The sequence below is a fragment of the Somniosus microcephalus genome, chromosome 2 (genome assembly GCF_052327205.1).
Source record: "Somniosus microcephalus isolate GS21.2 chromosome 2, FLI_Smic_1.0, whole genome shotgun sequence".
NCBI lineage: Eukaryota > Metazoa > Chordata > Chondrichthyes > Squaliformes > Somniosidae > Somniosus > Somniosus microcephalus.
In genome coordinates, this window is record NC_140988.1 from 217,200,779 (window position 1) to 217,217,560 (window position 16,782).

At 44.5% G+C, this 16,782-nt stretch overlaps 1 protein-coding gene across 2 annotated transcripts in view; it reads right to left on the reverse strand.

Annotated features, from left to right (window-relative positions):
* atp8a1 (ATPase phospholipid transporting 8A1) overlaps window positions 1-16,782 on the reverse strand; it is a 546,817-nt gene that overhangs the window by 427,882 nt on the left and 102,153 nt on the right. For both annotated transcript variants that reach the window (XM_085969404.1, XM_085969397.1), the window contains exon 2: window positions 8,239-8,353. In XM_085969404.1, coding sequence (XP_085825530.1) covers window positions 8,239-8,353 — 115 coding nt within the window. The remainder of the gene's footprint in view (window positions 1-8,238; window positions 8,354-16,782) is intronic.

A 16,782-nucleotide genomic window follows, 5' to 3' on the forward strand; every position in this document is an offset into this window, starting at 1 on the left:
CACTCCTTTAATGTTCCACCTCTCAATGAGAAATAAAATGCATCAAATTTGCATTCAACTCTGCGCTTTCAATTCATACATGGGCTATTCTCCTGGGCTTGGACCCAGAAGCAAGGACAAGGCCCAGGGCCCAGCAGCAGGGTCGGGATGACCACACTGCAGCCTATGAAACCCAGGCAGAGAGGACCTGTGGGAAGAAGGAGGACAGCAGGAGTATGTTTAGGGGCAGCACGGTGGCATAGTGGTTAGCACTGTTGCCTCACAGCGCCAGGGACCCGGGTTCAAATCCGGCCTCGGGTGACTGTTTGTGTGGAGTTTGCACATTCTCCGTGTTTGCGTGGGTTTCCTCCGGGTGCTCCGGTTTCCTCCCACAGTCCAAAGATGTGCGGGTTAGGTTGATTGGCCATGATAAAAAAAATTGACCCTTAGTGTTAGGGGGGATTAAATACATGGGGTTACGGGGATAGGGCTTGGGTGGGATGGCTGTCGGTGTAGGGACCGGGTGCTAGGGTTTGGATGATCAGCCATGATCTCGTTGAATGGCGGAGCAGGCTCGAAGGGCCGAATGGCCTACTCCTGCTCCTATCTTCTATGTTTCTATGTTTCTATGTTTGTGTGTGTGTGCTAGGCCGACGTAGAAGAGCCTGGTCTCCAATCGTCTTGGATCCCCTTGCCACTGGATCAAGACCTTGCTCTGTCAAGCCCATGTGGTAGCTGGTGTGCAACGGCCACCCCACATTAAAAGAATTCACGCACAGGACTCTTCCACCCTTTAAAATGAAGTTCGGGACCTGGAACTTCAGGACACTCATCGACAACCCCAACAGCGACAGACTGGAACGCCATACTGCTATCGTTGCCAGACATCGCTGCCCTAAGTGAGACCCGGCAGGCAGGGGAAGGCCAGCTCAAGGAGTAACGCGTTGGTTACACCTTATTCTGGAAAGGCAAACCTGAAGAATGCCGCCTCCATGGGGTTTGCTTCGTCATAAAAAATGAGTTAGCTGAACGTCTCAAGAGACTCCCCTTGTGGAATAAACAAACAACTCATGACTCTACGGCTCACCCTAGCCCAGAACCAGTGCGCTACAGTCATCAGTGCGTACGCCCAAACACTGGAAGCCACAGACGAGACCAAAGAGGAATTCTACTCCAGCCTCGAACAATCCCTGTCCAGAGTCCCAACAGGCGACAAGCTGATCCTCCTTGGCGACTTTAACGCCAGAGTTGGGAAGGACAGAGACCTCTGGGGAGGTGTGATCAGCAGAGAGGGGGTAGGGAAAGCCAACTCCAATGGTACCCTCCTCCTGATGAAATGCTTGGAACATGGCCTTGTCTCTCTGATGGAACAAGGTGTTGGTTATGACAAGTACAAGGCTTCATGGCAACACCCTCGCTCCAAGCACTGGCATCTGCTAGACTACGCCATCGTCCGAGCAAGGAACCGCAAGGAAGTCCGCATCACCCACGCCATGACAGGAGCCGACGACTGCTGGACAGACCACCACCTAATCCGCTCTGGCATCTCCATCAACGTAGCCCCAAAACAGCGGCGGCAACAGAAGCAATGCTGCAGGAAAATCAAAGCTGGAGCACTTGAAGACCGTGCTAAGAAAGCCTTATTCAGCCTGCGCCTCACAACCAACTTGACGACTCTCAGTGATTCAGAGACAGAGTGTCCACAGCACCTGGTCTGCACTCAAGGCCTCCATAATCAGCACCTGTGAAGAGACGCTCGGTCACTCGACCAGGAAACACCAAGGCTGGTTCGACGAGAACGACCAGGAGCTAATTATGGAGTGTCCTCCTCAAATTCGGCCGCCCTCAAAGTTTGTCACCATCTTCCGCCTGCTTCACGACGACATGCAAGTCGTGATCCTGACCAACGGATCCACCACAGGCCAATTCATGTATGGACTGGGGTCAAGCAAGGCTGTGTCATCGCACCAACGCTCTTCTCGATCTTCCTGGCTGCAATGCTCCATCTCACCCTCAGTAAGCTCCCCGCTGGAGTGGAGCTAATCTACAGAACAAACGGGAAACTGTACAACCTCCGTCGCCTCCAGTCCAGATCCAAGGTCATCCCATCCTGTGTCATCGAATTACAATATGCAGACGACGCTTGCGTCTGCGCACACCGAGGTCAAACTCCAAACCATCGTCAACACCTTCACCAAAGAGTACGAGAGCATGGGCCTTACACTAAACATCCGTAAGACAAAGGTCATCTACCAACCTGCCCCCGCCACACAGTACTGCTCCCTGATTATCAAAATCTATGACGAGGCCTTGGACAACGTGGACCACTTTCCATACCTCGGGAGCCTACGGTCAACAAGGGCAGACGTCGATGACGGAATCCAATATCGCCTTCAGTGTGCCAGGGCAGCCTTCGGTCGCCTGAGGAAGAAAATGTTTGAAGACCAGGACCTCAAACCCAGCACCAAACTCATGGTCTACAGAGCAGTAGTGATACCTGCCCTCCTGTATGCTTCAGAGACATGGACCATGTACAGCAGGCACCTCAAAGCACTGGAAAGGTACCACCAACGTTGCCTCCGCAAGATCCTGTAAATCCATTGGCAGGATAGGCACACCAACGTCAGTGTTCTCGCTCAGGCCAACATCGAAGCTTTGACCACGCTCGATCAGCTCCAATGGACGAGCCACATCGTCCACATGCCCGACAGGAGACTCCCAAAACAAGCGCGCTACTCGGAGCTCCGACACGGCAAGAGAGCCCCAGGTGGGCAGAGGAAACGCTTCAAGGACACCCTCAGAGCCTTCTTGAAAAAGTGCAACATCCTCACCAACATCTGGAAATCCCTGGCCCAAGACCACACAAAGTGGAGGAGAAACATCCAGGAACGTGCTGAACACCTCGAGTCTCTTTGCCGAGAGCAAGCGGAAGCCAAACGCAAACAGCGCACATCAACCCAAGCACCCCACCCACCCGCCCCTTCAACAACCGTCTGCCCCACCTGTGACCGAGACTGTAGGTCCCACATTGGACTCAAGTCACCTGAGAACTCATTTTTAGTGCGGAAGCAAGTTATCCTCGGTTCTGAGGGACTCTGAGGAAGAAGAACATCATGGGCTATTTGTAGGCATTATATTTTTTCTTTTGTGAAATCTATTACTACCTTTGTGTAGTGTATGTACCTTTAAGAGCCCCTGTGTACTGTAATACCGGTAGTGACCACTCGGGTATATAAGCCCGTATAGTATCTTGTATCTTTTAGTTCACCTCCAGACTTTGTTCAGTAAACACCTGTTAAACCAACTCCTGCATTCCGTGTCTCCATTAATACACGGATACAACAGTGCGACGAATTGGAAACGGACTTACCTGCAATTCGGCAGCACCTCAAGGAGATCGATTCCTCAGACGAAGGTCGAAGAAAAAAAAACAAAAAACAGTGGTTTCACCAGCTAGCCGGGCTGGTGGCAGGTACTGCACTAATCCTTCCTGGGCGGCGGGCTGTGGCTCGATCGGGTGGCTCTGCAGCGGGGCCGAGCAGCGAGTCGGAAGGCGGAGGCAAACAGAGACGGAGGGTGGAGCACTCGGGAGACGGCCGGCGCTGCAAAGCAGGTCGGCATTCGGACCAAGCAGAGGGAGGGAAAAGTCCAAGAGAGTCCGGCGGGAACAAGTCTCCAACTATTAAAAATATCTGTGTAAATAAAAAACGCGGAGAACAGCGTTGTCAGCAGCGGCAGCGGCGGGAAAGCGCGGGAGGCACCATTTTTACTCAGCAGGGAAGAAAGGAAAGCGCAGGAGGCGCCATTTTTGATTTTCAGGATGCCTAAGACTGGCAATATTACTGCTTTCGATAGTAATATAGAGGATTGGACCACATGTGGAAAGAGTGGAGGTATATTGCACAGCGAATGAAGTAGAGGATGATAAAAAGGCATCGGTACTTCTAAATCTGATGGGCGCAAGGACATACGGGCTGTTACGAAACTTAATCACTCCAGCCAAACCGATGGACAAGAATTTTAAGGAGATTGTTGATACCCTACAGGAGCACTTAAACCCAACACTGCTGCTGATAGCGGAACGATTCAAATTCTTCAGGAGGAATCAGCACAAGAATGAAAGTAACGCTGATTACCTCACCAAATTAAGAAAGCTGACAAAGCACTGCCAATTCGGGGCAGGACTGGCAGATTCTCTACGAGACAAATTCGTCTGCGGTCTCCAAAGCGAAGGAACACAGAAAAGACTACTTTCTGAGAAAGATTTGACACTGGACAAGGCTTTCAGTGTGGCTGTATCATACGAAGCAGCAGCAAGAGGAGCTGCAGAGATACAGCAAAAGCCACAGGACTTCGGCACCCATGAAATGACACGGGGTTGAGAGAGATGTTATCGCTGCAGCAGATCCACCCATGACCAGAGGGACTGCTGGTTCAAGGACAAAGCATGCAGGCAATGTGGAAAGATGGGACACATTGCACGTGTATGCCGATCTGGAAACAAAAAATCCACTGACAGAAAAAAAATCAATAAGGAAAAGTACAGAAAGGTACAAATGATGACGGACAGTAGCTCTGAAGACCAGAAGAGCGATAGCGACTCCGGAAACAAGAGACTAAGCTGTCTCAAATTACATAATGTAATTGCCAAAGAAGATTACCAGACCATTTGGGATACCCTCACGATAGCGGGGTCCCCAGTTAAAATGGAGCTAGATACAGGATCAGCTCTGACCGTCATAAGTCGACGGGATTACGAGCGGCTATTTCCGCATATACCTTTGAAAGACACATCCATTATCTTGAAAACATATACGGGGCAGAAAGTATACCCCAGAGGGAAAATAAGGGTGCCTGTTGTATACAACGGCAAGGAAATACAGAAGTTGTATTTATACGTTCTGCAAGATGGTGGTCCACCGCTGTTGGGACGTGAATGGATCAGGAAGATACGTTTAGACTGGCACTCCATTCAGACACTGACGGTGACCAGTAAGGAAAAAAATGATGACATCATACCTGAACGATTAAAAGACATCTTGGCCAACGCCAAAGAAGTGTTTCAACAGGAACTAGGAACCTTGAAAGGCGTCACCGCCTCAATAAAAGTGGAAGATGCGGCAATGCCCAAGTTTTTAAGGCAAGGCCGATGCCATACGCAATTCGTCCAGCAGTCGAGGCAGAGCTGGAGATTTTGGAAAAGGCAGGCGTGCTAGCCAAGGTAGATTGGAGCGAGTGGGCAACACCCATCGTCCCGGTCATGAAGAAAACGTTGAATAATGATAAATCTGAAGAACAGAGAAAAATTCGCATCTGTGGGGACTTCAAGCTGACTGTAAACCCGGTCCTTCACACGGTACAGTATCCTCTTCCGAGGATAGAAGATATTTTCGCCTCACTATCCGGAGGGAAACGTTTCACCAAAATTGACTTGGCACAGGCATATCTACAGATGGAGGTTGAGGAGGCCTCTAAAAACTATCTCACGATAAACACACACAAAGGCCTGTACCAGTACAATCGACTGGTTTTCGGAGTAGCATCAGCTCCAGCTATCTGGCAAAGAGCTATGGAGCAAGTCCTCCAAGGGATTCCGGGGACTCAATGCTACCTAGACGACATCCTTGTAACAGGAGAAAACGACAACGAGCACCTTGCCAATTTGGAGCAGGTGTTCACTAGACTGAGAGAACGGGGCCTACGAGCAAATCGCCCCAAGTGCGAATTTTTACAGAAACAAATATCATATTGTGGCCATATAATTAACGAAGAAGGGTTGCATAAGTCACCTGAAAAAATTGAAGCGGTCATAAAAGCCCCAGCACCTGAAAATGTCTCACAATTAAGGTCGTTCCTGGGATTCATAAATTACTATCATAAATTTTTACCGAACTTGTCAACTGTTCTGCACCCTCTTAACGCACTGCTACAAACGGGAGTAATTTGGAAATGGAGCGAAGACTGTAAACGTGCCTTCCATAAATGCAAAGGCTTGATCACGTCCAAGGAAGTGTTGACTCATTACAACCCATCACTGCCAATCAGACTGGCGTGCGATGCATCCCCTTACGGCGTAGGAGCGGTATTAGCGCATAGATTCCCTGATGGCTCGGAGCGGCCGATAGCTTTTGCGTCACGCTCATTGAACTCAGCTGAGCGTAACTACGCCCAGATCGACAGGGAAGCACTCAGCCTGGTGTGGCGAGTGAAGAAATTCAACCATTACCTACACGGACAAAAATTTACCTTGTTGACTGACCATCAGCCCCTCGTCTCCATATTCAACCCTAAAAAGGGCGTTCCCATTATGACAGCGCAAAGGCTACAGAGGTGGTCCCTTTTCCTAGGGGCACACCAATATGACATAGAATACAAAGGATCAAAACAGCATGGGAATGCTGACGGTTTATCGCGCCTACCGTTGCCAACGGTAGAAGAGGCACCTACAGTGGACCCAGTGGAGATGTTCCACTCAACCATAGTGGAATGTCTACCAGTAACAAATTCTACCATTGAAAAGGAAACGAGAAATGACCCGACTCTCTCACGAGTCTACGATTTAACGGTGAAGGGATGGCCAGCACATGGTGAACCACTGTTGCCAGCATTCTCGCAAAGAGGAGAACAGCTGTCAGTGTGCCGAGGAACCTTGATGTGTGGATCCAGAGTGGTGATTCCACCCAAACTCCAGGATAAAGTGCTAAAGAAGCTTCATGAGGGGCATCTGGGTGGAGTGAAAATGAAGAACCTAGCCAGAGCGTTTGTGGTGGCCAGGTATCGATGGAGACATCGAAGAAATGACCAAGAGCTGCCTAGGATGCCAGAAGGTCCAAAACGCCCCACCACAAGCCCCTCTACATCCATGGGAGTGGCCCTCATCTCCATGGCAAAGGGTACATATCGACTTTGCTGGTCCATTTATGGACTCAATGTTCTTAATTGCGGTTGATGCACACTCCAAGTGGCCCGAGGTAATAAAGATGTCCTCCACCACCACGGAAAAAACCATCACAGTATTAAGGACCATATTTGCCAGGAATGGGCTGCCTGAACAGATCTGTTCTGATAATGGACCGCAATTTGTGTCCGAAGAATTCAGGAAGTTCTTAAAAAACAATGGGGTTAAGCACTACACGTCCGCCCCATACCATCCCACCACCAATGGATTAGCTGAAAGGTTTGTCCAGACCTTCAAGAAGGCCATAAAGGCCATGGGTAATGAAGACATAAATCTACAACATAAGGTAGATAACTTCTTGTTTGCGTACAGGAATGCAACATGTGGTTACAAACCAAACTCCCGCCATGATGTTTTTCAATAGAAGACTAAGATGCCGGCTGGATTTGATCAAGCCAAACATCAGAAGGGACGTAGAGAACCGGCAATTTCAAGGCATGAATGAAAGGCCAACTAGAACCTTCCAGATAGGTCAACAAGTTTTGGCCCGGGACTACCGTCCCGAGAAATGGCAGCCTGGAACTATTTGCACACGACTAGGACTGCTGATGTATACCGTGGACATTGGAGAAAGCATAATAAGGCGCCATGCTGACCAGATCATAGAGTCATCCGAAAAGGGACAACCTACACCACAACTCTATACGCCTAATGATGAATCAGAGATACCCATAGTATCTACCTCTGATCCGGTGATACTGGAACCAGATGAACCCGACACTGGCATTCAAGCCGAATCGACCTTGCCAAAAGAACCTACTACACCACCGAAAACTACTACACCATCGAGGCGTTATCCGGACCGAGTCAGGAAGCCTCCAGAGAGACTGACTTATAATTAATTAACTGCAGCAAATGTGTAATTATTGTTCTTGTAAACATGTTAATTAATGATTACTTAAAATGTTATGTACTAATTATCTAAAAGGGGAGGAATTGTAGTGTATGTGCCTTTAAGAGCCCCTGTGTACTGTAATACCGGTAGTGACCACTCGGGTATATAAGCCTGTATAGTGTCTTGTATCTTTTAGTTCACCTCCAGACTTTGTTCAGTAAACACCTGTTAAACCAGCTCCTGCATTCCGTGTCTCCATTACAACACTTGTCAATTGCAAACATTTACTATTTATTAAATAACTTTAGGAGTCAACAATGGACATGGAAATCTTTATATCAATGGGATAATGCAATTAATACACCACTTTAAATAATACTGTACACGAAGGACTATGAGTGCTCTGAAGTAGGCCGGGGAAAAAGCAAACAAGAACATCACAAAAGGTAATTAAAATTATTCCCACCTGACATGATTGCTACAAAATTTTATTAGCTGAGGTCGGTTAATAAATATTATTCTCATATCCTCTTGATCAGCCAATGAGGTTTTTTCTGAGGTATCCTCAGTTTTCTCGTAACCTATAAAAGAACAAATCAAATTAGTCTCACAATTTCAAAACCACCTTTAAGTGCAAACACAAGAACATTAAACATATACACTACAAACTTGATTTATTTTAAACCTCCCGGTTTCAGCTGTGTCAAATGTAGGTCCCTACTCCTTGTGAACAGGTACAATGCTCAATTTTAACCAAAGGTGTAGATAAGATGGAAGCAAATATCTTTGAGAACAAGCACAGGACTATGAAGACACAAATACAGAATTCACAAGCCTTGAGCACGGTTATAGATTAGAAAAGAAGCATTTCCCTCAGGATAGTAGACATGTGGAACAGATTCCCAGACAAAGCAATGAATTCAGGATCAAATTAGCACTCTTAAAAAGGGAGCTGGACCAATTGAGAAAGGGGGCGAGGAGGGGACGTGGGAGAAGCAAATTAGCTTCCCCTAAAGGAGCAGTAAAGAAGGTAGTGTAGAAGGGAGCCCATGATAGAACAATCCTACATGAACTCTGGATGGAGCAGGCACTCGGGCTAAATGGCCTTTCTTGCTCTGGATTTTCTTAACATTCTTAGAAACAAGTATATAAAGGTTTTATTTTTTTAAAAAGGAATGATAGTGACTGACATAAATCGTGCCATTCATGTAGAAATGACATGAAATATACTGAGCGGCCTGCTGGTGGCACTGTCCAGGGAGATATAAATACTCGGGCACGGGCCCAGCTTGCTCAGGGACATTTTGTAAACAGGAACTAGTGAAGGATAACTAGACTTCCATGTTGTGAAACAGTCAATTAAAGCCTTGTTTAATACTCTGACCAAGTGCCTAGTAGGTTTCTTACGTCAGTGACCTTCCTCTGGGATAGGTTATGCAACATCAATACTGTGCAGTGTGAACATCTGCAGTACCCTTATATCCTCTTTCAACTGAATCTGATAAATGTGTGTGGTTTTCCTGTGTTTTTTCAAATTTCCTAGCAACTTGCATCAAACTGCTAAGGATATTTTTAGTTTCCCAGCTTTTTTGTCTTCTCCATATTGCATGTTACTTAGCCTTTCAATTCAAGAAAGTTGGCATAGGAAAACTTGGCTTTATTGGGCAAGTTATCTAGATTTCTGTATGATTTAAATAGAACCGGAAGGGTCAACAGTTCAAGGCCAAGTGCGTCCACAATTAATTTCTTGTTGAAAAGGGGGGAGGGGGAGTTTCGATAATAGATTGGATGATTCTCCTGGATTTCCTGAGAATGTTCTCTTTTTCTTCAATTTCCAAGAGCTTTTGTAAGTACGTAAGGGATTGACAAAAGTACACTTCAATTTAGCAGGAACTTTGTGAATTACTTAACCACTTAGGATGCTCTCATTTTTCATCTCCAATTAGAAAACTTCTATGGTCCCTGGATGGTTCTACAAGTATTTGGGTTTGTGTACTGCTAGAGCCACAGTTCAGCAATAGTAGGTGTGCCCACCATTAGAGTCTTGGAGCAATGAAGAAGTTTTTAAGTTTGGATATTGGACTCTTTGATCCTGTTTTTTTCTTAGGATTTTTTGTTTTCTTCGAGACTTGTGTGCTCGTGTCTCCTGTCCTGAAGCATCGAACGTAATGGTTAGGCATCTTGAGCAGAAACTAGAGAAAATCCTGGGATAGGTATGGAATTATCTGTCCCTTTATGCGGCTTTTTATACTAATGTCTCCAACACAAATGAGACACAAACTCCTCTACTTCAATGCTGCTACCCAGATTATGCTGCCTGTAGTCAGGGTCACTCCAGTTTCCTTCAAAACTACAAGCACCAAAACAAAAGCACATATAGATGTACAGTGGCAACTGAGTTTGGAAAAACAACTTAGCTATTACTGTTGGTGATTAGTGGGAAAATGCTCAACACGCACATATGACATTTCATTAATGCTATTTTGGGGCGATGGTAACCATTTAAAATAAATGGGTTAACACCTGCATTAAAATAATAACATTTATATCACATTACATTGTTTAAGTGTTTGTCTGCCATCACCAACAGTAATTTCTAGGTGAGTGCATTCAGTGTACATATTTCACACAGGTTTACTTGGGTGTCTTACCAACTAGGGTGTGGAAAGAATGACTAATAAATAAAGAGGGCTGCTTCAATTACATACGGTAATGTCTTAATGCTGCAGATGGATACTGTGCCGCAACATTACTCCAGCATCAGGTGAGGTAACTCTTATAACTTGGATTCTTAAAAGTACTGATTTTGCATTTTATGGTCATAGTGCTTCGCATGAGGACATTGTCTCTTGACCAGGAAATATGCTGCTTACAAACTCTGTCCTTACAAAATTAAACTCATCCTGGTGTATGTATTTGGACATTTATCTTAAACACTTTCCCTGTTTTAAGTGCTAAAAATCCACCTCCCTAGGATACAAGGAATGAAGATTTACCTATAAGAGTAGTCTGATGGTATTCTATATCAAAGCCCTACTATAGTTCTTTATGTAAGAAAATAAGAAATAGGAGCAGGAGTAGACCATTTGATCCCCCGAGTCTGCTCTGCCATTCAGTAAGATCATGGCTGATCTTCGAAATCAACTCCACACAAGAACATAAGAAATAGGAGCAGGTTACCCTCTCCCACAGGATCAACTTCATTTACCTCCCATTTGTTCCCAACATATATGACTACGCCACTTTGTTTTACCCCTTTCATCCTTCTGAACAGTCTATACTCCTGAAAGTTAAATTAATTTCCAATCTTCCAATTTAGCCTTATTTCTGATATTTCTAATCATAGTCCTCGACTGCCACCACAACCCCCAGTTCTGGCAATTTATTTCTAATGCTTCTAATTTTAATATGCACTCTCAAACTAAGGTTAATTCAGGTCAATTAAGTTGCCTGTGGGGAAAAAAAATGTAAAAAGCTAAAAGTGCACTGTGATTGGCCAGCATAAAGTCCTAAATTATTATTTAATACCATATATTTATATTAGAATAAGATGTCCTAATTAGAACATCAATTGAACGTGAATTTTGATTCAACAGGTATCATTTTGGTGCCGCGAGAAGATTTTTTGAAAAATAAAAGCTTAAATATACTGGATACCAAGGCTTAGAAACAAAAGTGACAGCTCCGGTCACACTGAAAAGCAGAAAAACCAGGAGTAGTAATATATAATTTCACACTGCACAATAGCTAATTTTGTATATTATTGGACTGATCGTGAGCCCCTGTGTCATCAGACAAGTTGGACTTCAGTTGAGTCGCAATGTTCTTAACATTCTCCATACCATACTGCACATTTAAAAAAAATTTAGCTGAGGTTGTCAAATTTTCAATTGCAATTCACTTTATGGTGACCCTGATTAGAGTATTTATTTCCATCCTATATATTCCATTCATTATGTTCCACATAAAATCTATCTTCCCAAAAAAGAAAATAAACCAAAGTAAATAGATAACCCACTGCATCACAGAAATTCGTTTTTTTGTGGTAAATGACCCAGCTCTAATTTTACACAATTCCGAGCAGCCAATTCAGGAGCGACATTGGTACATGACCTGAATTTGTCTGTCTGTTTAGAGGAACTTTTCCCAGTCCTACCATTAGTTCCATACAAAGGCCCAGAAATTCCAGAACGGGGCTTGCAGCGCGTGCAAGCCCCGTATTTGCACTTACCCCGCGCTCGTGCCGATCAGCTTCTGGGACGTCTGAACTTGCAGAAATAGAAAGCACATTCCCGGGCAGCGTATGACGTCACGCCGCCCAGGAGTGCAGCCAGCGCGAAGCCAGGAGCGTGCAGTGTAAGTGAGACACGCCCCTTGAGGTCTCAGTTTCACTGGACACACCCCCAATGTTTCTGTCAAGCTGCTAAGGATTTTTACATGCAAAGCAGCAGTTTAAATAGGTTTTTGGAAGTTTTTTGAAGATTTTGGTAACTTTTATAAACTTTTTAAAATGTTTACATTAAAACTACTTCAGATTACTCAAAATAAAGAGAATTAAAGCAATTTAAAGACTTTTAAAAGCCCTAAAAGAATTTTTTAAATTCCATTTATTTATTTAGCAATGTCGTCGTCATACGTGTCTTCACACTGTTCCCTTTGGGGAACTGTATGAAGTGGTGGAAGGATTTATGGCCGTGATTAACGCTCATTCCGTGACCGTAACCATCTTTGAACCAGCCATTAGGGCGGTTAGTCCTATGGCGGGAGGGTTTTACGGGCTCCCACAAGCTATACAAGGAGGGGGGGCCACCCACACCCACAGACGCAAATATCCCACTGGATGTCAACCCAGAATTTAGAGCCGGAGCTCTGACTCCACTTGCCGGGACTGTCTGGAGCGGGGTTCGAAACCCTACCCTGATCTGGCCCAGCGGCGGGGATCCTACCGCTATGACAAAGGCCCAATCCAATTAGCAACGTGAAATGGCAGCATAGGGCTCCAGTCACGGGGAGGGAAAAGGCGCAGGAAACGTATGGGTGTCACCTTTTGTGCGGAGTGGGCCTTTTGCGTAGCAGTAAGCATCCCCGCCGCTGGGCCAGAAGGAGTAAGGTTTTGAACCCCACTCCAGACAGTCCCGGCAAGTGGTGTCGGAGCTCCAACTTTAAATTCTGGGTGGACATCCAGCGGGATGCTTGCGTCCGTGGGTGTTGGTGGCCCCCCCCCCCTCAGATGGGTTGTGGGAGCCCGTAAAACCCGCCCGCCATAGGACTAACCACCCTAATGGCTGGTTCAAAGATGGTTACGGTCACGGAATGAGCGTTAATCACGGCCATAAATCCTTCCACCACTTCATACAGTTCCCCAAAGGGAACAGTGTGAGGATACGTACGATGATGACCTCTTGTGCAATGCACCTCCTTGGACCCTCAGTCGCAGATGCGAGGGGGCAAGTTGTGCAATTGTTAAATTTTTTATTTTATTGACATGTAAAATGTTGGCCCAGTAATTCCCTTCCAAATGCGCTAGTACGGTCGGGGTACTTGCGCATCTGGCCGGATGAAATGCCGGTTTTCAGCATGCACAGTGCATGTGGGGAAAACCGGCATTTCCTGTCCTCTGAACGAAGGGGTTCAGAGGCAGAACGCGTGCGACTGCACAGGCAGCGCGTGCGCAGTATAATTCGCCGCTTTCATTAATGCTTTCAGTGAGGTCCAGTCATTACAACTTACACATGAAAAAAGCATGGGTACAGTTGCTCCAGGGGCTGCGGAGGAAGATATTTCTTATCGTGGAGCTTCTGAAAGTATGTATGTCTGTATATATTCCTTTGCGTGTTATGTATATATTCCTTTACTTATGTGTATGAATGTATTATTTAATTATGACTTTCAGAGAAAGTAACTTATTGGAAAATCATAATTAAAAATATACATTCATACACATTAGTAAAGGAATATAAAACATACATACATATACGTAAAGGAATATATGTGGACATACATACATAACTCATTCTCACATTCCATTCACACAGCCACAATTGCTCCTTCTACCTACCGTTCTGAAAACCCGTTTAAAAAAAAAAAAATTAAAGTTTAAAACTTAGTTAAAATTTCTTAAAATAACTTCCCTCCCTTTCCCAAACCTAAATATGCATTTCATAAGCTCCTCCATAAAATATATCTCCTTCCCCAGCCAATGAACAACTTTACACTTGCTTTTTTCAAGTGCAAGTTCTAGGGACTTACCCTCACTGAATCCATCAGTGAAATCTACAAAGTTCACTGCGCAAGCGCTGCCTGTGCAGTCACACGCGCTGTGAATCGACCTCGGGTCTGGAAATGCCGGCGTTCCCCGCATGCGCTGTTCCTGCTGAACGCCGGCATTTCCAACGGCCAGATGCGTGAGTAACCCGACCGTACTCACGCTTCTGGCCTGGAATTTCTGGCCCAAAGTATTTATTTCCATCCTATATATTCCATTCATTTTGAACGACATGCTCTTTCAACCATCAATTAACCCACAGGAAAGTTTGAGATTCCCACAAAACCATAATAGAAATTAGAATGTAATTACTTCTATTATGACGATGCTGCAATCAAGCTTCCCTGCAACTGTTTGAAAGACCACCCTTTTCAGCATGGTTTAGAAGTTACGGCTGGAAGCCCTGATACATCGCATTATTTTGGAGCTAGTTACCAAGAAGCAAATAGGGAAAAGAAAGTCGATCATGAACCCTGTGCCTTCCTTCCCCAAATGGCAGTGTATTCTATCATGGGTTTTACTTTACATGTTTAATTTCTTAAGGTAATGTTTTGCAACATTTGCACCTAACCCCACCCCTAAACAGATCAAGTCTCAGCCCACTTCTGTCCTTATACCTTTATTGCTCAACCCTTGCTATTTGCCGCATTTGTCACTATGCTCATTTTGTTTATACTTATCCTTATAGCCTTCAATCAATTCCAAAACATTTATCCACTTTTTTTTGATTGAGCTCGTACATTTTGCAAAGAGTTTGCTCTACTACTCCGTGGATTGGCAATAAATTCTCATCTTCCTGAGGCTTGTTTTATATGAGTGCTCTCCAATTTCACACTCACAGCTAGAGTTAAACAGCCGACATTCACCTACATCTCTCAGCATTTTAATTGCCTGGTGTGACGGAAGAAGATTCATCGGTTTTGAATTATAATAATTTAATTTCTATGATATATTTTTACTATGAATCTACAGCGAGGCCAAGGAACTGAAATTTTTAAATTATGTAAAAGCCACAGTAGTTGCATTCGTTGCATCCCCAGTCCTTTTATCTAGATTAGCCTGTAAGTGGGCGCAAATATTTTGTAAGTGGGCGCAAATGTGTGGGGTACGGTAGCATAGTGGTTATGTTACTAGACTAGTAAACTAGAGGCCCGGACAAATGATCCAGAGACGTACGTGAAAATCCCACCACGGCAGCTGGGGAATTTAAATTCAGTTAATTAAATAAATCTGGAATAAAAAGCTAGCATCAATAATGGGGACCATGAAACCACCGGATTGTCGTATAAACCCATCTGGTTAACGAATGTCCTTTAAGGAAGGAAATCTGTCCTCCTTACCTGGTCTGGCCTATTTGTGAATCCAGACCCTCAGCAATGTGGTCGACTCTTAACTGCCCTCTGAAATGACCTAGCAAGCCACTCAGTTGTAATAAACCGCAACAAAAAACAATTAAAACGGGACGGATAGAATTTTATATTGAGTTTGAAAGTGATTTAGTTAAATCCGAAACTAGGACTTAAATCTAAACAAAGCAAACTGCGTAGGTATGAAGGAGCGAGTTGGCAAAGATAGATTGGGAAACTACATTAAAAGGTATATCAGTAGACAGGCAATTTAAAGAAATAATAGATAATTTACAACAAATATACATTCCTTTAAAGGCACAAAACCCCCACAGGAAAAGTGTTCCAACCATGGCTAACAAGAGAAGTTAAAGACAGTATTAGATCAAAGGAAGAGGCTTATAATGTTGCCAAAAAGAGTAAGCTTGAGGATTGAGGGGGATTTCAGAATTCAGCAAAGCAGGACCAAGAAATTGATAAAGGGAAAATAGAATGAGTGTAAACTAGTGAGAGACATAAAAACAGACTGTAAAAGCTTCTATAAGTAAGCATGTAAAAAGGAAAAGAATAGCGAAAATAAGTGTGTGTCCCTTACAGACTGAGACAGGAGAAATTATAATGGGGGAATAAGTGAATGGCAGAGAAATTAAACAAATACTTTGTGTCTGTCTTCAGGGAAGAAGCAAAAAACTACCCGGAAATAATGGAGAACCAAGGGTCGAGCGAGAATGAGGAACTGAAAGAAATTAGTATAAGTAAAAATAGTACTGGAGAAATTAATGGGACTGAAAGCCGATAAATTCCCTGGACCTGATGGCCTACATTCTAGGGTTTTGAAAGAAGTGGCTATAGAGATAGTGGATGCATTGGTTGTCATTTTCCAAAATTCCATAGATTCTAGAACAGTTCCCGCAGATTGGAAGGTAGCAAATGTAACCTCACAATTTAAGAAAGGAGAGAGAAAATGGGGAACTACAGATCAGTTAGCCTGACATCAGTAGTACGGAAAATGCTAGAATCTATTGTTAAGGACATGGTAACAGGGCGCTTAGAAAATAATAATAGGATTGGGCAGAGTCAACACGGATTTATGAAAGGGAAATCGTGTTTGACAAATCTGTTGGGAGTTTTTTGAGGTTGTAACTAGCAGAATAGATAAGAGGGAACCAGTGGATGTGGTGTATTTGGATTTTCAGAAGGCATTCGATAAGGCGCCACACAAGAGGTTGTTAAACAAAATTAGGGCTCATGGGATTGGGGGTAATATACTAGCATGGATTGACTGACAGAAAACAAAGAGTAGGAATAAACAGGTCGTTTTCAGGTTGGCAGGCTATAGCTAGTGGGGTACCACAAGGGTCAGTGCTTGGGCCTCAGCTATTCACAATCTATATCAATG